The 25,383-nt window shown below is 48.6% G+C and overlaps 1 protein-coding gene across 1 annotated transcript in view; it reads right to left on the minus strand.

The window, feature by feature from the left end:
* The window catches only part of LOC141075925 (uncharacterized), a 68,331-nt gene that overhangs the window by 4,733 nt on the left and 38,215 nt on the right, over positions 1–25,383 (minus strand). Inside the window, exons 2-6 of the mRNA XM_073563132.1 lie at positions 11,180–11,329; positions 10,871–11,050; positions 10,663–10,775; positions 10,425–10,579; positions 10,193–10,283 (exon numbers count right to left, since the gene is read on the minus strand). Coding sequence (XP_073419233.1) covers positions 10,193–10,283; positions 10,425–10,579; positions 10,663–10,747 — 331 coding nt within the window. The 5' untranslated portion in view covers positions 10,748–10,775; positions 10,871–11,050; positions 11,180–11,329. The remainder of the gene's footprint in view (positions 1–10,192; positions 10,284–10,424; positions 10,580–10,662; positions 10,776–10,870; positions 11,051–11,179; positions 11,330–25,383) is intronic.

Genomic DNA, 25,383 nt, shown 5'->3' on the forward strand with positions numbered 1-25,383 from the left:
TGATAAACAGCCTTGCTAAAGCTGACATCTGGGGGCTGGTATTCTCATGCTAGTAAGGGGCCATGGATATTGACCCCCAGCCTAAAAATAGCAGCCCACAGCTGCCCAGAAAAGGCATATCTATTAGATGCGCCAATTCTGGCGCTTTGCCCGGCTCTTCCCACTTGCCCTGTAGTGGTGGAGAGTGGGGTTGATATTTGTGGGGTTTATGTCACCCTTGTACTGTCAGGTGACATCAAGCCCATGACATAGTAATGGAGAGGTGTCTATAAGACACCTTTCCATTACTAATATTATAGTTATATGGTGAATAAAGACACAGCCAGAATAAAGTCTTTTATTAGAAATAAAACAAAACACAGTTTTTGTTTTTTTTATTTAAAGCTAACAGAGAATTCTCACGGTGATCTGCTGTGAAGTCACTTAGCTTGAACTGTGGTGACTTCATCACTGACTTTTTCCCTTGGTCCTGAGGCCACTGCGGTTTAGCCTGGATGGAAACCTCGATGATGTCACTGCTGGTCAATGATACTGCGCTTACAGCAGCTCATTCACCAGTGGTTCTTAGCCTGGACGGTCGCATCTTGGCACCGTCCAGGTTGAAAACTAATTATCCTCCAGACATGGATTACGGCATGGGACAGAATGACAGACAGGTATGGTATAGTGTTGTTTTTTTATTTTACTTTTATTACAGAACGAGGTCTTTGGTGGAAATAGCCGTTAGGTGAGTATAACTGTGTTTGTTATTTTTAATTAAAAAATAAAAAAACGTTTTGTTTTATTTCTAATAAAAGACTTTATTCTGACTGTGTCTTTATTTACCATGTAGCTATGGGGTTAGTAATGGATAGACACCTTTCCATTACTAAGCCATGGGCTTGATGTCACCTGACATTACAAGGGTGACATCAACCCCACAAATATGAACCCCACTTGCCACCGCTACAGGGCAAGTGGGAAGAGCCGGGCAAAGCATCAGAATTGGCGCATCTAATAGATGTGCCTTTTCTGGGCATCTGGGGGCTGGTTATTGTTTAATCTGTATTTGTAGTTTTCAGTTAATGAGATTCTCGTGCTTCGGGGTGGGGTTGTGGGAGTGGCCTTATGTGTTGCTCTGCGTAAATATTCATCTGTATTGGCTTATGACACTGATCCTTCAGTGACCTGCCCCCTATTTTACATAAAAAATTACATCCAGAAAAATGTCACTGGCGATGGCGGCACTTGCGCAGTAGCATCTATAAGTAAGCTATAGAGGCTACTGGACAGGCGCCGCCAGTGTCATTTGTAAATTTTTTTTTCTAAGCCTCACAATAGCCACAGTATTATAGGCATTATCAACAATAATATCAACACTATTATATGCATTATGTAATAATGGGGGCAGGTCAGTGAGGGGTCAGCGACCTGTCATAAGCCAATACAGATAAATATGTAAATCAAAAAGAAAAAAATAGAATGGCAATAAGAAACAGTCTACTTACTGGTGGAGTGGGTGGACTCTGAATCAGCAACACTTTGCAGGGTGAAAGCACGGTAGTAAAGGTGCTTGCTTGAAGAAGCACACATGAGACAATCCAAAAAATAAGGAAAAAAGCAGCACACTCCGTTTACAGCATCATAAGAAAACCTAAGTCCCTTATTTCAGAAAAGCATACATGGACAAGGTTTGTGAGGGCAGGATAAATGCAGGCAAGAAACAGGACTATGGCCTTTTCGTGCTGCTCTTTTCCTTATTTTTTGGACAGATGAATATGTAATCCTCACACCACATAAAGCCACGCCCACAGCCCAACCCACAGCCCCGCCCCAGAGCACGAGAATCTCATTAACTGAAAACTACAAATAAAGAATAAACAACAACCACAAGACGGATTTCATCACCAGGTATCACTGTAATCAGTATAACGGCGCTGACCTGACAGTGTCTGTAGGTTACTGAGCACAATCCTGCAGACAGGGGCACTTTAAATTTAGATCTTAGGCATTTGGAAGAGGCAATGGAGAGCTTTTTTCAAGACTATCAGGGAGTTACAGACTCACATTAGGCAGGAAGGCTGATCCCACCACAATCAAACTATCATACAGAAGGAACAGGTTAAAAAAATGACATAGAATAAAAAATATGTTACATCCCCAACAACAACGTATGTACGAGGGGAGAACACTAAACCGGAGTTGCACTCGTTTATGGTGGACCATTGGAGCCACTATGAATCCTGATCAGAAGAGTAGAGAAAGTATTAGCGCCCCCATTTCAGGAGAGATTGTGCAGTAATCTGAATTCCTTAGGATGGAAAATATAATGTAATTCATGACATTTAGTAAATCTATGAAACCAGGGCTGGAGCCAACACATGTCCTGCAGGCGGGAATAAATGTATATTACAGCCATCAGCCATGCACAGCATAGAGATCTATCATGGCACAGGTGTAATGTTTGTCCTGTAGTTTATCACAATCCTCCTTGAAGTTACCGTATTTTTTGGACCATAAGACGCACCTAGGTTTTAGAGGAAGAAATTAGGAAAAAAATTGAAGCAAAAAATGTGGTCAATTCTGTACTTAATATCCCTTATCCTGGCATATATGGTCCCCTCACCCCCATTCTGATACACATTGCCCCCTCATCGCTATCCTGGTATACATGGCCCCCATCCTGTCCTGGTATGCAGGGCCCCCATCTCATCCTAGTATGCATGCCGCCTTATCTCGTCCTGGCATGCATAGCCGCATGTCGTCCTGATATACAGGGCCCCCATCTCGTCCTAGTATGCATGGTGCCATCCCTATCCTGGTATGCATGGTCCCATCCCTATCCTGGTATGCATGGCCCCATCTCGTCCTGGTATGCAGGGCCTCATCTCGTCCTGGTATGCAGGGCCCCAGCTCGTCCTGGTATGCAGGGCCCCATCCTTATAAGTGGCCTCCACCCCAGATTCCTATCCTGGTATACATGGCCCCATCACAAAACATTAAAAAAACAAACCATTACACTTACCTACCCGGTGGCTCCCTTACAGCGTACTGCTCCGGTGCCAGCAACTGCTTTATGCTTGTAAGCAGCGCTGAGAACAGTGAGAATTCATGAATATTCATTTATCTTAAGTAGCGGCACATGTGACCGCCGGTAGCAGCAGGAAGCCGGAGGCTGACACTGTGCACTACTGAAGAGAAATGAATACTCACTGCCCTTTGCGTGCATAGTCCTGGCAGCTGTGCTCTGCTTGTGATGTCCATGCCATGCGCTGCTTACAAGCATATAGCAGTTGCTGGCAACGGAGCAGGACGCTGCGAGGGAGTGCGGGGTAGGTAAGTGCGGCGCCCCTGTGGGTTCAGTCGCCACAGAGGTACTGCACCTCCTCCTGAGGTGTGGTACCCCACCATCCAGGTAAGGTGGAGACACCTGACCATGCTCCAACACCTGCACCCCACACCACAAAGTAGTGTAGCAAAGCACCTTCGGCGGCTCCCTGCTTGGAGTGTAGCATAGCACCCCTTGGTGGCTCCCTGCTTGGAACACGAAACGTGCTGGGAGGTGGGTGGAGTTTAGTTCACCTAAAAGAGCGGGAAGAGTTGAGTTCAGGCAGTCAGTCCTTGCACTCAGTCAGAGAGTGAGGATGTAGACGGACAGAGTGTGAGACAGAGAAGATCCCCGGGAGAGGGATGGAAGAAGGAAGTGCTGCAGCAGGCCACAGTGATCTGGGTCTGCTGGCACAGGAAAGAGAGAGAGAAAGGAAGCTTGATTCTCCATTGGGAAGAAGGATTAGCATGGAACATGAGGAGAATAAGAGAACAAGGACCAGGGTTAGAGGAGAACCCTTTTCAAGTTCTAAGCGCAAGTCCGGGGTCCGGTCCCCGAGGTGGTACGGATACTAATGGTCCTGCAGCAGACACCAGAGGAATAGAAGTAGTGACCACTTTATTCCCACACAAGACTTGGGGGCACAACAGCAACATATTAGTGAGGCGGGACTCAGTAGCAAGGTGTCCCCGAAGCAGGCTACAGCTGTCTGCCGTACAAGTAGAGTTCATAGGAACATTTGACAGGAGGAACTCCAGTGTAACTCAGTACTAGGAGTACTTCATTCTTAGGCGCTATAAGAGGAGACGTTCAGAAAAAGCACATATGTTGGCGGAGTGTTGGAAGGGAGTACTTCATCTTGCCTGGATGTTGGCTGAGCTCCTGACCCGGAGGACACGGCACGGATGCGGGCACCTGTGCCTGCAACAGACTGTGAGTAAAACTTTGGAACTGCATGCCTGGTGTCCTCCACTTATTCCTGCGCCAACCTGCCCAGCATGACTACATCTCTTGCGCCTGACACTACACCATCTAAGTGTCACTTCACCCACACTGCCTTGGGACTACAGCCCTGCCTGTGGAGGGCTATAACATCATTGCTGCACCACACCATCTGTCCCAGAGGATCTGCCTGCAGCGTCGGCTTACATCTCTATTGCCGAACACCACAGGTGGCGTCACGAATCACTTATAAACTTTCACCACCATAAGCACACTGAAACAACCCCCCTTTGTAATGGAGCCCCAGGGCCACGGACCGGGTCACTGCTGCCGTGACGACACCCCGTTGAGAAGATCAACCGGCCCGGTACCGAGTACCCCATGGCCCTGGTGAGTGAGGGTGCTCCAATCTTGGCGTCACGAACAGGATGACGAGACCTGAAGCCATCGGGTTATGTGTGCCTGAGATTTGTTGGACTTAAAACTTTTGGAAATGTGTGGAAGACCTAACTTGGTAGACTGTTGGATGAATGCTAAAAATGGCCGCCAGCGCGGTGAAGAAGCGCGTGACACTATGGGTGGTCCTAAGAAAAGAGCGTAGACTGTCCTGGGCCTCCCCTGTCTGAACTTCTATGCGACAGCAACATGGTCCACCCCCCGAGTGGTTCGTATACTGGCTTGGTATGGAGGAGTTGGAAGAAGACGCCGTCCCCCAGAAGGAGGAGCGGAAGCCAGAGGCGGAAAAAGTGCCGAGGCGGGAAGAACACCAGAACACCATGATGGATGGAGAGGAGAAGCCAGAGGAATGTGGGGAGGAAAAGCAGCTTGCCCTCAGGCCGCCCCTGCGGAGTATACGCCCGCTGAGATACCATCTGCAGCGCCCGTCGCCGCCTCAAAACAGATATTGCCACTGGATGAGGCCTGCCCGGAGGAGGTATATGAGGATCCCGGAACAGAATGGACAGGGGCCGTGTCCCTGCCCGGACCCGGCGCGGCTGCGCAGGCCTTTACCGACGGCTTTGGCCGAAACCAACCTTGCCCCGGCTCGGATCCAGCTGCAACCCGCTCCGCAGGCAACTCCGGGAGTAGCGGCCGCCGCTGTTTGCTGCCATGTACCTGCGCCGGGACCGGAGCCTCCTTGTCGGGAAGCGCAAGGTATGATTACCGCGCCTGACATGACCCTCGTGCTAGGAATGGCGCCAGTGACTAGGAATGGTCTGATTGCCCCCTGCCGACGACCCCAGGTCGCGGTGCCGCTCGCTGAGGTCCCGATGGACCTAGAAGAACAAAACTCGGCGGTACCGGCGATAACATTTGCTGAGTCGGTGGCAGCAGGGGTACCATCGGCAATAGTTGACACGCCATCCCCGCAGGCAGTCGATGTTTCAGTCGCCCTTTCCTTTACCCCAACCACTCCCAATCTCACCCCTTGGGAAGAGGAGTACCTGCGATTGGTAGGCCATCAGCAACAGGATGAGGACACCCAGAGCATCTCCCCTGGAAGCAGCCCAAGCAACCAGCTTCCAGAACCCCAGGAGGGGACAACTAGCCATAATGTCGACTTAAACTAACTCTCGTTACCCAGGAGGGTATTTGCAACGTTGTGCCTTCTTTTTGTTATCCTGTTTTTATTTTCTTGTTTTCTTCCCAGTTGTTGCCCAGTTTGATTGGCAGCCTTTACACTTGGACTATGGAGATCATGGACGCCGAGTAATCCAGAACTGTCAATGTAACTAGTTTGCACCTCTTTAGGTGCTTTCTCTTGGTTTTACAAAGGAACCTTGCCTTGAAATAAAGACTACCTCGTTATAAGGACATTTCCAGACATGTTGGCCGGACCAGTGTCTACCATTGCACTTACTAATGATGCTTAATATTTTTGACTAGAACCTAGATAGTGATAGGGCAGATTTTATAGTTTCATTGAGAAAGAAATAATGTGTTACAATGTTTGAATAAAGATTGGGTAAAGATATGCAGATGGTGAACCAGACACCAGCAGTTGTCACTTAAGGGTAAGAAGAAGAAAAGTAGAAAATGTGAAAAATGACAGAAAGGAAATGTGTTGCTAGAAAATGTGAATCTTTATGGATAAAATAATTTTCTCGGACTTACTGTGCGCTGCTTGACAAAGTTCAATTTAACACGACATGAGAAGTTTAACTGTTTAATTCCCAACGCGTTTCGAAGTGTATAATACTTCTTCCTCAGGGGATAATATCCCCTGAGGAAGAAGTATTATACACTTCGAAACGCATTGGGAATTAAACAGTTAAACTTCTCATGTCGTGTTAAATTGAACTTTTTCAAGCAGCGCACAGTAAGTCCGAGAAAATTATTTTATCCATAAAGATTCACATTGGCGGTCACGGAGTGGACCTTCAGGCGTGCAGCAGGCTGATAGTTGGTTCATATGCCTTTATCTCTCCTGGAATAGGTGAGTGGATTTTCTATATTTATTTGATTTACCACCCGGATAAGACCCTATTGCGCTTTCTCTTTTCCTTAGCCTCTATAATATTGCTAGAAAATGTGTTACTTGAATTGGTAGTGAGTTTGCTTTCATAGCACTTTAAATTAGGTAGCATAACTTTGAATTTAGATAGTTAAAAACTGTTTGCAACGTTCAAGAAACTGTGCCTCTCATATTGAGAAGATTAGATAAGAACTGTTTATTTTGCATTACAAAATTTTGTATGTTCCTGTATTGTCAACTTTGTTTTCCTTGCAGCCCGTGGACGTGCTGTGTTTATTGGGGGGTATGTGGCACCCCTGAGGGTTCAGTCGCCACAGAGGTACTGCACCTCCTCCTGAGGTGTGGTACCCCACCATCCAGGTAAGGTGGAGACACCTGACCACGCTCCAACACCTGCACCCCACACCACAAAGTAGTGTAGCAAAGCACCTTCAGCAGCTCCCTGCTTGGAGTGTAGTATAGCACCCCTTGGTGGCTCCCTGCTTGGAACACGAAACGTGCTGGGAGGTGGGTGGAGTTTAGTTCACCTAAAAGAGCGGGAAGAGTTGAGTTCAGGCAGTCAGTCCTTGCACTCAGTCAGAGAGTGAGGATGTAGACGGACGGAGTGTGAGACAGAGAAGATCCCGGGAGAGGGATGGAAGAAGGAAGTGCTGCAGCAGGCCACAGTGATCTGGGTCTGGTGGCACAGGAAAGAGAGAAAGGAAGCTTCATTCTCCATTGGGAAGAAGGATTAGTACGGAACGTGAGGAGAATAAGAGAACAAGGACCAGGGTTAGAGGAGAACCCTGTTCAAGTTCTAAGCACAAGGCCAGGGTCCGGTCCCTGAGGTGGTACGGATACTAATGGTCCTGCAGCAGACACCGGAGGAATAGAAGCAGTGACCACTTTATTCCCACACAAGACTTGGGGGCACAACAGCAACATATTAGTGAGCCGGGACTCAGTAGCAAGGAGTTCCCGAAGCAGGCTACAGCTGTCTGCCGTACAAGTAGAGTTCGTAGGAACATTTGACAGGAGGAACTCCAGTGTAACTCAGTACTAGGAGTACTTCATTCTTAGGCGCTATAAGAGGAGACGTTCAGAAAAGGCACATATGTTGGCGGAGTGTTGGAAGGGAGTACTTCATCTTGCCTGGATGTTGGCTGAGCTCCTGACCCGGAGGACACGGCACGGATGCGGGCACCTGTACCTGCAACAGACTGTGAGTAAAGCTTTGGAACTGCATGCCTGATGTCATCCACTTATTCCTGCGCCAACCTGCCCAGCACGACTACATCTCTTGCGCCTGACACTACACCATCTAAGTGTCACTTCACCCACACTGCCCTGGGACTGCAGCCCTGCCTGTGGAGGGCTATAACATCATTGCTGCACCACACCATCTGTCCCAGAGGATCTGTCTGCAGCGTCGGCTTACATCTCTATTGCCGAACACAACAGGTGGCGTCACGAATCACTTATAAACTTTCACCACCATAAGCACACTGAAACAACCCCCCTTTGTAATGCAGCCCCAGGGCCACGGACCGGGTCACTGCTGCCGTGACGACCCCCCGTTGAGAAGATCAACCGGCCCGGTACTGAGTACCCCACGGCCCTGGTGAGTGAGGGTGCTCCATAAGTGTAAAGGTTTGTTTAATGTTTTCTGATGGGGCCAAGTATACCAGTATGGGGATGGGCATGTGGGCCAATTATAAGGATGGTGTCATGCATACCAGGACTGGGGTTGGGGGCTAATCATAGAATCGTAGAGTTGGAAGGGACCTCCTGGGCCATCTGGTCCAACCCCCTGCTCAAAGCAGGATTCGCTAAATCATCCCAGTCAGATGTCTGTCCAGCCTCTGTTTGAAGGCTTCCATTGAAGGAGAACTCACCACTTCTCGTGGCAGCCTGTTCCACTCATTGATCACTCTGTCAAAAAGTTTTTTCTAATATCTAATCTGTGTCTCCTCCCATTCAGTTTCATCCCATTGCTTCTAGTCTTTCCTTGTGCAAATGAGAATAAAGTTGATCCTTCTACAATGTGACAGCCCTTTAGATATTTGTAGACAGCTATTAAGTCTCCTCTCAGTCTTCTCTTTTGCAAACTAAACATTCCCAAATCCTGCAACCTTTCCTCATAAGACAGGGTTTGCAGACCGGTCACCATTCTGGTCGCTCTTTTCTGAACTTGCTCCAGTTTGTTGATGTCTTTTTTAAAATGTGGTGCCCAAAACTGGACACAATATTCCAGATGAGGTCTGACCAAAGAGGAGTAGAGGGAAATAATGACTTCACGTGATCTAGACTGTATGCTTCTGTTAATACATCCTAGAATTGCATTTGCCTTTTTTGCTGCTGCATCACACCGTTGACTCATATTCAGTCTGTGATCTATTAGTATACCCAAGTCTTTTTCACATGTGCTGTCACTTAGCCCTATTCCTCCCATTCTATATATGCTTTTTTCATTTTTATTGCCCAGATGTAGTACTTTGCATTTCTCCCTGTTAAAAACCATTCTGTTAGTTGCTGCCCACTTCTCCAGTTTATTTAAATCTTTTTGAATCCTCTCTCTCTCTTCTCTAGTATTAGCTATCCCTCCTAGCTTTGTGTCATCAGCAAATTTAATCAGTTTACCCTCAATTCCTTCATATCAAGATTCTATTATTCCAAGCCCATGGGCGTGGAATGCAGTGAATATTCATTTCTCTTTACCAGCGGGAACAGGAGTTAGCCGCAGCCACTAGCTCTAGCCTCCTGTGACCCGCTGCTCCGCCGATGCCGTTCCCCCACCTCCCCTCCACAGCCAGAGCCGGTACATCCGAACTACAAGACACCCCCCCATTTTCCTCCACATTTTTGAAGGAAAATAGTGCGTCTTATAGTCCGAAAAATACAGTAGTTTTAATACAAATTGAAAAGTCAGGATAAAGGGAAACTCTGCTGTTATTGAACAGAAATTCACACTCGGCCTCACTGCACATTTACTGTTGTCGATCATAAAAGGGAAGTTTGGCCAGAAAGACTGGACCTGGTCTTGTAGGGACCATGAGACATTCAGCAGCACAGAAGGGAGAGAAGATTCATCCGATAAGATCTCAGGGATCTAGGAAGCCAACAGCATCATTACCCTCCACTTTCTCTTACAGACCCATCATAATATTTTTCTTCAAGTGATATCCTAACCTGTCAGCACATTCTACGTACGCTGTCATTTGGCTTTATAGTTACAGATCTGGGCAGGTAACGGTCAGCGTCTCCTAATCCCAGGGGATAGGTGGATACTCCAGGTCGTAAGTTCTATAGAAAAAAGGGTTTTCAATGCCCAAAGTCATTTGAACAGTTTTGGGTGGAGGAGAATGTTGTGGCCTAGAGGGAAAATGGTGATCATGATAATACGGCTGGACTACACCACCGATAAAGCAGCCACAGCCGGTGACCGAGAAGAATCTGTGACTTCTCTGCATTCAGTGGTCACTACTCACCTGGGTTGTCATATGTGGGAATCTCCTCTTTACACCACTCATCACCCCTCACATATGTCTCTGTAGTATTAATATGGGTCAGATCTTCACCCTGAAATAAATATTGTAAGAGTCACAGACAGATGGAGAAGTCCCATCTATGATCAGCTCTAATCCTGCCATCTCCACCGTTCTCATTACACAAGTATAAAACATATAATACTAGTGGATAAAACAAGACTGAGCACAAGACCTTCACAGCCGTCCACACATCATAGGGGAGATCTCCTGACACCTTCTCTCCATCTACCTGATGATCCTGAGGAACATTGGGATCTTCTTGGTTACAGTCCTGTGGAAGAAGAGGACGGGGACATCTCTCTGGTGTTGTCCTCTTACTGGATAGATCTGGAGGAAACACATACAGGGACTGAATTCATTCTCTACATACAGATAATTATAGGCCGTGTGTATTTAGTCCTGTCTATTACCTGGTGATGTGAGGGGCTGGGGCACCTCCATGATGACGTTCTTGTACAGAGCTTTGTGTCCTTCTAAATACTCCCACTCCTCCATGGAGAAATAGACAGCGACATCCTGACACCTTATAGGAACCCAACACATACAATGATACCATCATCCCCCCCGATCCCTTCCTAGTGTTACTGTATAATGTCCCAGCATTCCCAGCAGTGTCACCTCTCCAGTCAGCAGCTCAATCATCTTGTAGGTGAGTTCTAGGATCTTCTGGTCATTGATGTCCTCATGGATCAGGGGGTGAGGTGGAGGTCCCGTGATTAGGCTCAGGGGTCTTCCCCATCCCTCAGACACAGGGTCCTGACAGCGATCAGTAGAGGTCTTCTTCACCACTGTGTAATCCTGGTTATGGAGAGACACATTAATAAATCTCACTACAGACATTTCCGGAGTCCTCACCTCTCCAGTTCTGTCCATCTGTTATTCCCATAGATAAGAATGATGTAATGTGACGTTATCAGAATCTCTCACCTCTCCAGTGAGACGGAAGAGGATCTCTAGGGTGAGGTGTAACATCCTCTCCGCCATCTTGTCTCTGTCCATATCCGTCCTTGATGGGTAAATCAGGAAAATTCTCTTCTGTAGAAGATCTTCACTGAGAGGATCCGATATTGTAGAGACCTGAATGAGAAGAAGATGAGCCGATGTAACATCATAACAATCCTGTGTAATAATACAATTACTGGAGATAATAAGGGAAACATAGGAGATTTATTATCTTACAGGGTTTAGTTTTCTTCCCTGACATCTACTAATAAAACCTATATATTTAGGCCACAGACAACAAGCAGTTTCCTCCTCGGAGTCGGCAGTTGAACACGTTCCTCATAGACTCATCTTCCATAACGCTAATTCTCGTCTCATTACCGACACTGGAATCGGCATTACCAATACTGCAGGAGATATTCATTACACGTGATGTAATAACGTGCAGGAGGAATATATGTCACCACAGAGCAGGCAGACCAACAGTAAAAGGGGAGGTTTATTTACAGGGAGAATATCTGGTGAACATATAATGTAACAGAGAAAATGCTATAACAGGTGATAACAGAGACTGAAGAAATAACAAGTGTAAAATAACAGACAGATATTCTCTTATGGGGATGAAACTTATCAGTTCCTGGAGATCTTGCTTGTAGAGATCACTCTTCTCCCACGTAGGCACCCAGGCACCAGGGGTGCTTGATGTCATCTGTCTCTGGGGTCCTAGGTATAGTCCAACTGGCGTATGGGGGGGTTAACGTGAGAGCTCAAGGGGTATGCGGATGGCGGTATCCCCCTGTATGCAAGGTTCCTCCCTCTGCTGCGGCAACGGCGTTCCCTCACCAGGGTCAGGGGCTCTGCCTGCGACAGTCTCTCTTGGCAGGTCAGAGTCACGTTACCGTATGTTCCTCGGTCACAGGGAAGCATCTCAGGATTAAGCAGCGCCTCACTGCAGGGGAGCGTCTTGTCAGTGCGTGCAGTCTGTCGGTGTGAGATAGTCTCTAACAGGAGGGAAGCGACCAGCCCTCCAAGAGGTGCAGGGACAGGCTTCTCGTACTCAATGCTCAGCGCCTGTGTCTGCGGTTCCTCAGTGTTCAGTCGCTGCGCCTGTCTCCTGTCCTCTCCTCTGTCAGCATCCTCTCTGCTCCCGTCCATGCGCTGCTCTGCTGAAAGCGCGCCCAATTCTCCCGATCTCCGTCCTGCCCTCTTCCTGTTCCTGGTACTCACGCAGTCCCCCAAAGCATCCCCCGGGGAGCCTAATGCCCTGCTCGATGGTTCCGGGCACGGAGCTAGGAAGGCAACTCCCCCTCGGCTCCTTCGGTGCTTCACCCCCTTACATTCCCCCTCTCTGTGAGCTCGCCATTCCACGGGCGACAGTTTCTGGAGTTTTTGCTGACAATCGTCCAGACCTCGTACAATTTGCTGCCAAATGAATTCGTCCTGATTGTAGCGTCTGGGGGGCACACCTGCTGTTGATTCCTCAGAACGTCTCAGATCAGTGGAGGTAGTGGAATCAGCCACCGGAAAAGTGGAAGTTGGAGCCTCCTCAGTTACTTCCGTCGCTTCAGGCACCAGCCCAGTTTCTGCGTCTCCGTGAAGGAGTAGAGAGTCTCCGTCTTCTTTGCTTCAGGAACGAACACGGGTTCAGCCACCGGGGGCGCTGGGACAGCTGGCACCACTGGAGGATCTTGAGACAAACAGAGACGCAGCATATTCCGATGTAATGTATGAGTGGGGAGTTCTTCACCTGCTTCAGGCTGAACTTCGTAGAAGAGTCCTCGCCTCCCGAGCCGTCGCTTCCCCCTATACGGGCTCTTCTCCCACCGACACCCCAATTTGCTGTTAGGGCGCTTCTCTCTGATTAAGACTCAATCCCCTGGACGTAGGGCTGTCCCTTTCTGGGGAGGGACCTGCGGGTGTTCCAACCCCCGGAGCCGATTCTGCACCAACCGTTGAATGGCCGTCCGGCTACCGGCCACGATGCTCTCGAACCCAGGAGTACACCCCCGTCCGTGGGTAGTCCTCCTCGTGCTCTAACGCCAATTCAATCAGTCCCTTCCCGGGTCGGCCGAAGCACAGTGAATAGGGCGTGAACCCTGTGGTATTGTGTTGACGGTTATTGTATGCCCACACCAATTCGGGGACAGACTCAGTCCAGCGTGCTTTCTGATCTTCAAGTGTCCTCAGCATTTGGATCAGGGTGCGGTTGAACCTCTCACAAGCTCCGTTCCCCTGTGGATGGTAAGGGGTGGTCCGAGACTTATCGATTTTGTACAAGTGATGCAACACTTCCATCACCTTCCTCAGAAAGCAGGCCCCTTGATCCGAATGGATTCGCTTGGGACACCCGTATACTTGAATGAAGTATTTACAGATAGCATGGGCCGCAGATTCGGCAGTCTGGTCCCGAGTGGGTGTGACCACAGCAAATTTGGAGCAGTGATCGATCATCACCAGGCAATGTTCATAGCCCTGGTGTGCTGGGCCAATCATCAAGTAGTCTACGGCCAGTAGCTCCATGGGTGCAGAGGACCTCACCGTTTCTGTGGGGGTTCGCTGTTCTGGTGGCTTAACTAGTTCACAATTTCAGCACTGCTGACATACTTTCTCCACGACGGTCCTCATGTGGGGGTGATAGAACAACCGTTGCAGCCACTGAAATGTTTTTTCCGTCCCGAAGTGTGCTCCCTTCTCGTGTGCTTCCTTAGCCACCGGCTCAACCAGGGACAAGGGGATGGTCGTTTGGCAAACGAAGCCCAGTTCAGATTGTAGGTACACTTTCCTGTGCAAGTTTCCATCCCGTAACTGTAGCTGTTCCCACTGGCGCACCATTTTCAACATCTCAGGGGACATGTCTGCTCGCTCACTCTGGACGGGCATCTGTTCGGCTACGAGCCACCGCCTCAGCTAGGCTCTCTCTCGATCTTCTTGCTGCATCCGGACCCACTCATCACGGGGTTGTTCCAACAAATTCTCGGGTGTACTCTCCTGAGCTGTTTCCCGCATCGCTGCCACCGTCCTGGCAGCCCCTCCAAATTCTGGAACCTCAATAGCCTCCAACTCTTCATCCCGGCTGGGCGCTTGTGGACGGTAGTTTACTCGCGAAAGGGCATCAGCATGAGTATTTTCCACTCCTCTTCTGTAGGATATCCTGTACCGGAATTTTGCCATTCCTGCCACCCACCTTTGTTCTAAGGCCCCAAGCTTGGCTGTTTCGAGGTGGGCCAACGGATTGTTACCCTTACGCATGTGTACTTCCGAGCCAGCCGGATACTCTGCAAACTTTTCAGTCATCGCCCACACCAGTGCCAACAGCTCCAGCTTGAACGAGCTGTAATTTTCCGGATTTCTTTTGGAATCATGTAAGGAGCTACTGGCGTACGCGATGACACGCTCCTTCCCGTCCTGCATCTGTGAGAGTACTGCCCCGAGTCCTAGTAGACTTCCATCAGTGTGCAAGACGAACGGCTGGGTGAAATCAGCATAGGCCAACACCGGGGCCTCAGTCAGGGCCTTCTTCAGGGCTTGGAATGCCTTCTCTTGTTGTTCTCCCCAAGGCACATTCCTGTTCTTCGCACATGAGGGTACTCCTTTCAGCAATTCGAGGAGGAGGTTTGCGATGCGGGCGAAATCCTTTACAAAGCGCCGGAAGTATCCTGTGAGTCCTAGGAACGCTCGTACATCCTTCACAGTTTTTGGGGTCGGCCACTCTTGCACCGCAGCGATCTTCTCCTGCGAGGACTTCACTCCCTCAGCGGAGACCACATGCCCCAGACAGTCAATTTGTGTTCAGTAGAGGTGGCATTTCTGGAGTTTCACCTTCAAACCAAATTTTTGTAGCCGACTCAGAACTTGCTCCAGTCTCCGGAGGTGTTCTTCAACGGTGGGGGCAAAGATGTTTATATCATCCAGGTAAATCAGGGTGGCTTCGAAGTTCAGGTCCCCCAGACACCGCTCCATGAGACGCTGAAATGTTCCTGGGGCGTTGGCCAGCCCAAAGGGCATGCGGGCGAACTCAAATAGTCCCATTGGGAGAATGAAGGCCGTCTTGGCTTGGTCTTGTTCAGACATGGGTACTTGCCAGTACCCGCTGGCCAGGTCTAGTGTGGAAAAATATCAGGCGTTTCCCAGTGCTGACAGGGACTCCTCTATCCGTGGCAGTGGATATGAATCTCGCACTGTGCGTTGAGCCGGCGGTAATTCACACAGAAATGTAGAGTTCCATCTTTTTTCCACACCAAGACGATGGGGGCAGCCCACGGGCTCTGGCTCTCATGGATTACTCCCTTCTTCAGCATCTGTGACAGCATTCCCTTAACCTCCTGATACATTTGTGGGGGTATCTGGCGATATCTCTCCCGTATCGGTGCCGCGTCCCCAGTGGGTATCTCATGGGTAATGGCCGTCGTGCGTCCAAAATCATCGTCATCCTTTGCGAACACCTCCTGGAACTTCCCCAGCAAGGCCTCCACCTGGGGAATCTGGTGAGAGGGCATTTCTGAGAGTTCTGCCCGCATTTGCTCTAGTATCCGGCGGCCTTCTTGTAACATCTAGGGATCTTGGGCAACCTCCACCACCAACCATGGGTCTTCCGCTTTGGTGGTCAACTGCGCTGTTTCGGAGGGCACCAGCTTGTCTGGTACGCCTAGAATGTGGGCCAATTCTGCTCTGGGAGCCAGGGTCACATCAGTCTCTCCCAAGTTCACACAGCGCACGAGGACGGTGCCGTTTCGCACAGTGGCGAGGGTCCGTGCGACTAGTACCCCTGACGGCAATTGGTCGGCTGGGCTAGGCTCCACCTGCACCTCCGCTCCTTCTAGTGGGACTCCTGCTCGCACTGGCAGGGGAAGCACGGTCTGTCCAGGGGGTAGCACTCGATTCACAGAAGCAGGGAAGAAGACTTTGCCTAGTTCCTTTCCACCGCTGCAGATTTCCCGGACCCGTGCTGCCCGGATCAGTTGTTGAAAGACCTTCTTCTGTGGGGTCTGATCACTCCACTGTCGTAAGAATTGATCTGGGGTCTTGTTGAGTAGTAAGCTTCTGAGGTCTTTAAGAACGTTCATGCCCAGGGTCACAGTATGGTCCCGAGCGGCTTCTCCATCTACCAATACTGCTCCTTTGCTTCCCACATCTTTTCCACGGACTTCTATGTTCAGCCACACCACCCCTGCGACCGGGATGGGTAGGTGATTGGCTGCCGTAAGTCTAATGACTGGGCCCCACTCAGGTCGCAGCGCCTCCGTGAAGTGTCTACAAAAAATTTTTTCAGGCATGGTTGTCACTTGTGACCTGGTATCTACCAGGCATCGCACAGCTCTCCCGTTGATTTCGGCCCAAACCAAGGGGCACATGGAAACAAGGTTAGTGGGACTGTTTTCACTCCTCCTCTGCTCTTCTCGCGGTGTCCCTCGCGCTCGGAGCCCCCTAGTTTAACGGGAGCCGCGGGGATGGTCGGCTCCGCTGGGGACACCACCGGGCAATATGACCGGGCTCTCCACAAGTATAGCATGTGAGAGGGCATCTTCTCGGGGTAGCTGTAGCTTCTCTTCGGGGAACAGCTCCTCTTCCCCGCATCCGTGATTCGGGCCCCTCTGCCTGGGCCCTCCTGGTAGTCGCCCTTTCCTCTCGGAACTGACTGATCTCCATCCTCAGGTCTTCCACCCATCGGGGGACTTTGTCTTCAGTGCTAGCTGCCTCCCCACTCTGCACCTTTCCCACCGAGCCTGTCACATCCTGCTCTTGCTCACGCGTGCGCGCCTCGCTACCTACTTCAGAAAAGGTCATGCCTGGCTTCACCCGCAGGCGTTCTCGCATAGCCTCCTTCAGCATTCCGTCACGTAACCCTGTCACCATCTGGTCTCTGAGCACCATATCTACTGCCCCTACACCTACCCCGTCCTTTCTTTTGATAGCAGTGTGAAGCTCTTGTAGGGAGTTCATAAACTGTGTCACTGTCTCCCCCTCTCTTTGCACCCGATGGAACAGTCACATCCGTAGTTCCCCTACGTCAGTGGGGTCCCCATGTGTCTCCTCTAAGATACGTAACACTTTCTGCAGAGTATTTCTTTCTAGGGGGGTCTGTGCATGACAGAGTCCCGTGCCTCCCCCTCTAGGGCCATCAAGGCTATTTCTGCCTCTAGGGCTGGTGCCAAGGGGTGCATCCTCAGTAACCCCTGAATTCTCTCTGTCCAGTTCCATAACAAAACATTATTCCCTGTAAACCTCGGCAGGTTATTCAACATGGCCCCCAAGGAGATGTGTGGCGCCCCTGAGGCTCAGCCGCCACAGAGGTACTGCACCTCCTCCTGAGGTGTGGTGCCCCACCATCCAGGTAAGTTGGAGGCTCCTGACCACACTCCAACACTCGCATCCCACACAACAGAGTAGTTCAGCAAAGCCACATTGCGGCTCCTTGCTTAGAGTGTAGCAGAGCACCTTTGGTGGCTCCCTGCTTGGAACACTAAACGTGCTGGGAGGCGGGTGGAATTAGAATATATAAAAGAGCGGGGAGGTTTAGGATTAGAGGTCAGTCAGACGGGGAGTCTGAGGGAGGAAGTCACTCAGAGAGGACTGAGGAAAGGAGATCCCTGGAAGAGGGATGGAGGAAGGTGTGCTGCAGCTGCCTCAGTGATCTGAGCCAGCTGGCACGGGAAAGGAAAGAAGGAGAGAGACTTTGAACTGAAACCTGATCTTCCATAAGAGAGAAAGAATAGTACGGAACGAAGGAGTAAAAGAGAACAGAGAGGATGTGGGTTAGAGGAAGAACCCTGCCTAGAAGTTCTAAGCGCAAGACCGGGGCCCGGTCCCCGATGTTGTATGGATGCTAATGGTCCTGCAGCAAACACCGGTGTTGTAGTGGGCTGTAAATGCACTACTCCCATCTAAGACTTGGGGGCACAACAGCAACTTGGATAGTGAGCCGGGACTCAGGAGTAGGGAGTCCCCGAAGCAGGCTACAGCTGTCTGCTGTACAAGTAGAGTTCTTGGGAACATCTGTCAGGAGGCACTCCAGTGTAACTCAGTACTGGGAGTACTTCACACTTAAAGGCGCTATAGAGACGTTCAGAAAGGCACATGTTGGCGGAGTGTTGGAAGGGAGCATTCCATCTTGCCTAGAGGTTGACTGAGTCCCTGGCCCGGAGGACACGGCATGGAGGCAGGCACCTGTATATACTACAGACTGTGAGTAAAGCTTTGGAACTACAAGCCCTAGTGTCCTCCATTCATTCTCGCGCAAACGCACCCAGCACCGCTACATCTGGGTACCAGCTTCTACACCGCTTGTGCCTCTCCTCTAATTCCAAATCTACACTGCCCTGGGGCTACAGCTCCACCTGTGGGGAGCTTCACCATCTTGGCTGCAACACACCACTAGCCCCAGAGGATCTGCATGCAGCGTTGGCCTAACATCTCACTTGCCGAACACCACAGGTGGCGTCACAAACTATTCATCTAACTACATTCCACCATTGCATTCCCCATTACTTGGGCGCCCAGGGCCACGGACCGGATCAACGCTGCTGTGACACATCCCGCCGACACCGACCCGGTACCGAGTACCCCACGGCCCTGGGAGGGGGACCCAGATGCTGGTCTTGGGGCCTTCTCTGACTGCTTGGTCCGCTCTGTCCGTGTCTTCGTGTGACATCCTGCCGACTACACCAAATGTAATAACGTGCAGGAGGAATATATGTCACCACGGAGCAGGCAGACCAACAGTAAAAGGGGAGGTTTATTTACAGGGAGAATATCTAGTGAACATATAATGTAACAGAGAAAATGCTGTAACAGGTGATATCAGAGACTGAAGAAATAACAGAAGTGTAAAACAACAGACAGTTTTTCTCTTATGGGGATGAAACTTATCAGTTCCTGGAGATCTTGCTTATAGAGATCACTCTTCTCCCACGTAGGCACCCAGGCACCAGGGGTGCTTTATGTCATCTGTCTCTGGGGTCCTAGGTATAGTCCAACTGGCATATGGGGGGTTAACGTGAGAACTCAAGGGGTATGCAGATGGCGGTATCCCCCTGTATGCAAGGTTCTTCCCTCTGCTGCGGCAGCGACGTTCCCTCACCAGGGTCAGGGGCTCTGCCTGCGACAGTCTCTCTTGGCAGGTCAGTGTCACGTTACCGTATGTTCCTCGATCACAGGGAAGCGTCTCAGGATGAAGCAGCGCCTCACTGCAGGGAAGCGTCTTGTCAGGGCGCGCAGTCTGTCGGTGTGAGATAGTCTCTAACAGGAGGGGAGCGACCAGCCCTCCAAGAGGTGCAGGGACAGGCTTCTCGTACTCAGTGCTCAGCGCCTGTGTCTGCGGTCCCTCAGTGTTCAGTCGCTGCGCCTGTCTCCTGTCCTCTCCTCTGTCAGCGTCATCTCTGCTCCCGTCCCTGCACTGCTCTGCTGAAAGCGTGCCCAATTCTCCCGCTCTCTGTCATGCCCTCTTCCTGTTCCTGGTACTCGCGCAGTCCCTTAAAGCATCCCCCGGGGAACCTAATGCCCTGCTCGATGGTTCTGGGCACGGAGCTAGGAAGGCAATTCCCCCTTGGCTCCTTCGGTGCTTCACCCCCTTACATTGACATGAGAAATAACTACTTCATGATGAGGACGACTTCTTCGTCTTCTACTACAGCTCTAGAAACATATTTGGCCAGAGTCGGTCACTGCCTCCATCCCCACCGGCCGTCTATATGAAGGTTTCCCGTCTTCCCCGCACTGGAATCTTCTATCACGGTAGATCTCAGCTCTGAGTCACACACAGAAGTTTGAGGCTTTTTAGAAAAGATTTTTTGTTTCCACAATCAACGCGGACAGAAATGATCTGATCCCAAAGTCTCCATGTACAGTGATTTATGGGGATTATTTCTGGCCTTGGGCTTTCCTATATTACAAGGAAAAATTCTAGAAAAAGCCGATATTAACCCCTTCACCCCCAAGGGTGGTTTGCACGTTCATGACCGGGCCAATTTTTACAATTCTGACCACTGTCCCTTTATGAGGTAATAACTCTGGAATGCTTCTATGGATCCCAGTGATTCTGACATTGTTTTCTCGTGACATATTGTACTTCATGATAGTGGTAAAATTTCATTCAAATAACTTGCGTTTATTTGTGAAAAAAACGGAAATTTGGCGAAAATTTTGAATATTTCGCAATTTTTCAACTTTGAATTTTTATGCCCTTAAATCACAGAGATACGGCACACAAAAAACTTGATAAGTAACATTTCCCACATGTTTACTTTACATCAGCACAATTTTGGAACCAAAATTTTTTTTTGTTAGGAAGTTATAAGGGTTAAAAATTGACCAGCGATTTCTCATTTTTGCAACACCATTTTATCTTTAGGGACCACATCAAATTTGAAGCCACTTTGAGGGGTCTATATGATAGAAAATACCCAAAAGTGACACCATTCTAAAAACTGCACCCCTTAAGGTGCTCAAAACCACATTCAAGAAGTTTATTAACCCTTTATGTGTGTCACAGGAATTTTTTGAATATTTTAAAAAAAATGAACATCTAACTTTTTTTCACAAAAAAAATACTTTTTTTATTTTACCAACAGGAGAAATTGGACTGCAAAAGTTATTGTGCAATGTGTCCTGAGTACGCTGATACCTGATATGTGGGGGGGGACCACTGTTTCGGCGCATGGCAGAGCTTAGAAGGGAAGGAGCGCCGTTTGACTTTTTCAATGCAAAATTGGCTGGAATTCAGATCGGACGCCATGTCACGTTTGGAGAGCCCCTGATGTACCTAAACAGTGGAAACCCCCCACAAGTGACCCCATTTTGGAAACTAGACCCCCTAAGGAACTTATCTAGATATGTGGTGAGAACTTTGAACCCACAAGGGCTTCACAGAAGTTTATAACGTACAGCGGTACAATTAAAAAATCATATTTTTTCCACAAAAATGATCTTTTCACCCCCAATTTTTATTTTCCCAAGGGTAAGAGGACCCTAAAAGTTATTGTGCAATTTGTCCTGAGTACACTGATACCCCACATGTGTAGGTAAACCACTATTTGGGCGCATGGCAGAGCTCGGAAGGGAAGCAGCGCCATTTGATGTTTTTGGCTGGAATTGAGATCGGACACCATGTCGCGTTTGGAAAGCCCCTGATGTACCAAAACAGTGGAAACCCCCCACAAACGACACCATTTTTGAAACTAGACCCCCCAAAGAACTTATCTAGTGGTGAGCACTTTGAACCCCCCAGTGCTTCACAGAAGTATATAACACCCGGGCGTGAAAATAAAAAATTCGTATTTTTTCCACAAACATGATCTTTTAGTCACCAATTTTTTTTATTTTCCCAAGGGTAACAGGAGAAATTGGACCCCAAAAGTTATTGTCCAATTTGTCCTGATTACGCTGATACCCCATATGTGTGAGAAAACTACTGTATGGGCACATGTCGGGGATCGGAAGGGAAGTAGTGACGTTTTGGAATGCATACATTGATGGAATGGTCTGCGGGTGTCATGTTGCCTTTGGAGAGTCCCTAATGTACCTAAAGAGTGGAAATCCCCCACAAATGACCCTATTTTGGAAACTAGACCCCCCTAAGGAACTTATCTAGATGTGTGGTGAGCACTTTGAACCCCCAAGGGCTTCACAGAAGTTTATAATGCCCGGGCATGAAAATAAAAATATCGTATTTTTTCCACATACATGATCAATTAGTCCCCAATTTTTTTATTTTCCCAAGGGTAACAGGAGAAAATGAACCCCAAAAGTTGTTGTCCAATTTGTCCTGAGTACGCTGATACCGCATATGTGGGAGAAAACTATTGTACGGGCACACGTTGGGGCTCGGAAGGGAAGCAGTGACGTTTTCGAATGCAGACTTTGATGGAATGGTCTGCGGGTGTCATGTGCGTTTGGAGAGCCCCTAATGTACCTAAACTATTTAAACTCCCCACAAGTGACCCCATTTTGGACACTAGACCCCCCACGGAACTTATCTAGATGTGTGGTGAGCACTTTGAAAACCCCCAAGGGCTTCACAGAAGTTTATAATGCCCGGGCATGAAAATAAAAAAATTGTATTTTTTCCACAAACATGATCAATTAGTCCCCAATTTTTTTATTTTCCCAAGGGTAACAAGAGAAATTGGACCCTAAAAGTTGTTGTCCAATTTGTCCTGAGTACGCTGATGCCCCATATGTGGGAGAAAACTATTGTATGGGCACACGTTGGGGCTCGGAAGGGAAGTAGTGACGTTTTCGAATGCAGACTTTGATGGAATGGTCTGCGGGTGTCATGTGCATTTGGAGAGCCCCTGATGTACCTAAACTATTGAAACTCCCCACAAGTGTCCCCACTTTGGACACTAGACCCCCCACGGAACTTATCTAGATGTGTGGTGAGCACTTTGAACCCCCAAGTGCTTCACAGAAGTTTATAACGCCCGGGCGTGAAAATAAAAAAAATCATTTTTTTTCCACAAAAATGATATTTTTGCCCCCAATTTTTTATTTTCCTAATGGTAACAGGAGAAATTGGACCCCAAAAGTTGTTTTGCAATTTGTCCTGATGAGGCTGATGCCCTATATGTGGGGGTAAAACACTGTTTGGGCACATGGAATAGCTTGGAAGGGAAGGAGCACCATTTAACTTTTTCAACGCAGAATTGGCTCGAATTGAGATCAGACGCCATGTTGCATTTGGAGAGCCCCTGATGTGCCCAAACAGTGGAAACCCCCAATTCTAACTCCAACCCTAACCCCAACCCCTAATCTGAGCCCTAACCCTAACCCTAGCCCTAACCCTAACCCTAACGGGAAAATGGAAATAAATACATTTTCTTTTAGTTTTATTATTTTTCCCTAACTAAGGGGGTGATAACGGGGGGTTTGATTTACTATTTATGGCGGTTTTTATGTTTGGCAGCTGTCATACGGTAAAAGACGCTTTTTATTGTAAAAATAGTTTTTGCATCACCACATATTGAGAGCTATAATTTTTCCGTATTTTCACACAGAGTCATGTGAGGTCTTATTTTTTTGCGGGACGAGTTGACGTTTTTATTGGTACCATTTTCGGGCACGTGACATTTTTTGATCGCTTTTTATTCTGATTTTTGGGACGCAGAATGAACAAAAACCAGCGTTTCATGAATTTCTTTTGGGGGGGTGCATTTACACCGTTCTGCGTGCAGTAAAATTGATAAAGCGGTTTTATTCTTCGGGTCAGTACGGTTACAGCGATACCTCATTTAGGTAGTTTTTTTATGTTTTGTCGGTTTTATGCAATGAAAACTATTTTATATAAAAAATAATTATTTTTGCATCGCTTTATTCTGTGAGCTATAACTTTTTTATTTTTTCGCTGATGATGCTGTGTGGCGGCTCGTTTTTTGCGGGACAAGATGACGTTTTCAGCGATACCATGGATATTTATATGCGTCTTTTTGATCGCGCGTTATTGCACTTTTTGTTTGGCGGTATGATAATAAATCATTATTTTTTGCTTCGTTTTTTAATTTTTATTTTTTAAGGGGTTCGCTAAAGGGGTTAACTAATGGGACAGTTTTATAGGGCAGGTTGTTACGGACGTGGCGATACCTAATATGTGTACTTTTATTGGTTTTTTTTTTTTTATTTCCAAAAAATGGATTTATTGGGGGAATATTTATTTTTTTTTTCCACTTTATTACATAGTCCCAGGTGGGACATCACTGTCCTGTGACAGATCGCTGTGACAGATCAGCAATCTGTCACAGGCACTACAGAGGCTTCCTCCTTGCCTGCGCTTTGCAGCCATGAGGAAGCCAGCTCCCTGCAGGCCCCCAAAGGCCCCCGTCGCCATCTTGGATTCGGGGGCCTGCAGGGAAGGAGCCCCCCGCAGCAGCGCTGCACATTGCGCTGCCGTGGGGGGCTCAGGGAAGCACGGAGGGAGCCCCCTCCCTGCCGATGCTTCCCTTTAACCCCCGGTACACCGTGATCATGTTTGATCGCGGTGTGCAAGGGGTTAACGCGTCGGGGGCGGTCCGTGACCGCCCCTGACACATTGTGCCGGGTGTCAGCTGTGATAATCAGCTGACACCCGGCCGCGATCAGCGGCGCTCACCCCGTGGGCGCCGCTGATCGCTGTAGACGTACTATCCCGTCCATGGGCATAGGGGCCCGGGTCCCATGGACGGGATAGTATGTCTGATGTCAGAAAGAGGTTAAAATGTTTCTAAAGAAAATAGGCTCCAACAATTCTTGTAAGAAAAAAAAAAATAAGCAAAAAGCAGAAGACACATTTTATAATTTTTAATATGTTAAACATTTATTAAAATGAAATGAATCTTTTTGGTCCCCAGAACATAGATGTACACCGCAGGGACGGCACAGATGAGGCTGCAACAAAAACCCTGAAAAGCAAACATGGCATCTAAGAAGGTGTGACAGAGTTTGGCTGAATGCCCCCCGCCTCCAAGTACTCGATAGTATGGGGCGGCCTAGTTACTCCGATACTTACATGCCTAATAATGGGGTCTGGGCTGCAATGTATGAAGGTCTATTAGATCGGGCCAGAGGCAGCGTCCAATAAGTTACCTTATAACGCCCCCATACACATTAGACTAAAGTTCCATGAAAGCACTGATTTCGGGTGGTTTGGCCGACCATATAATGTATTTGGGGGCCTCCCGACAGATGATGTCAGGGCAGAGAAGGATCCGGCATCCTGAATTTCAGAGGATAATCCGTTTGTTCTTCCTGTAGATAATCCTCCTCTAGAGGAGTCTGGAGGCGACTCTCTCATACAGACCACAGGAAAGCTGGAATATTTCTGTGTATGGGGGAGTCGGGAGAGATCGCCGTCTGCCAAATGACCGCTCAGCCAACTCTGATCTCATGTGTATGGGGCCGTTAGTATTACACTGACAGGCAGTGATGATACACGGCACTACAGTAGTACAGGGCATCACCGGAGCCATCAGAGGCTTGTATGTTGTGTGATCGCACTGATCAGAGGGGTTTAAAAAAGGTTTAAAGTGAAAAAAAATCACAGTTTCAGAAACAAGAAATATCCATCACTATATGGAAAGCAGAGTCACTGCACAATGTTAGTTACGTCACGTCCATAACTACTTTATTATACTCTATTATCCTGTACACAGTGGAGTAGATAGAAATCACAGGTCCCACAGCAATAGCTGGAATTGGACCCTCCAACGTAAAGAAAAAATAAA

This window comes from Dendrobates tinctorius, unplaced genomic scaffold (assembly GCF_039654945.1).
Source record: "Dendrobates tinctorius isolate UK_male_01 unplaced genomic scaffold, ASM3965494v1 ptg000380l, whole genome shotgun sequence".
NCBI classification, from domain to species: Eukaryota; Metazoa; Chordata; class Amphibia; order Anura; family Dendrobatidae; genus Dendrobates; species Dendrobates tinctorius.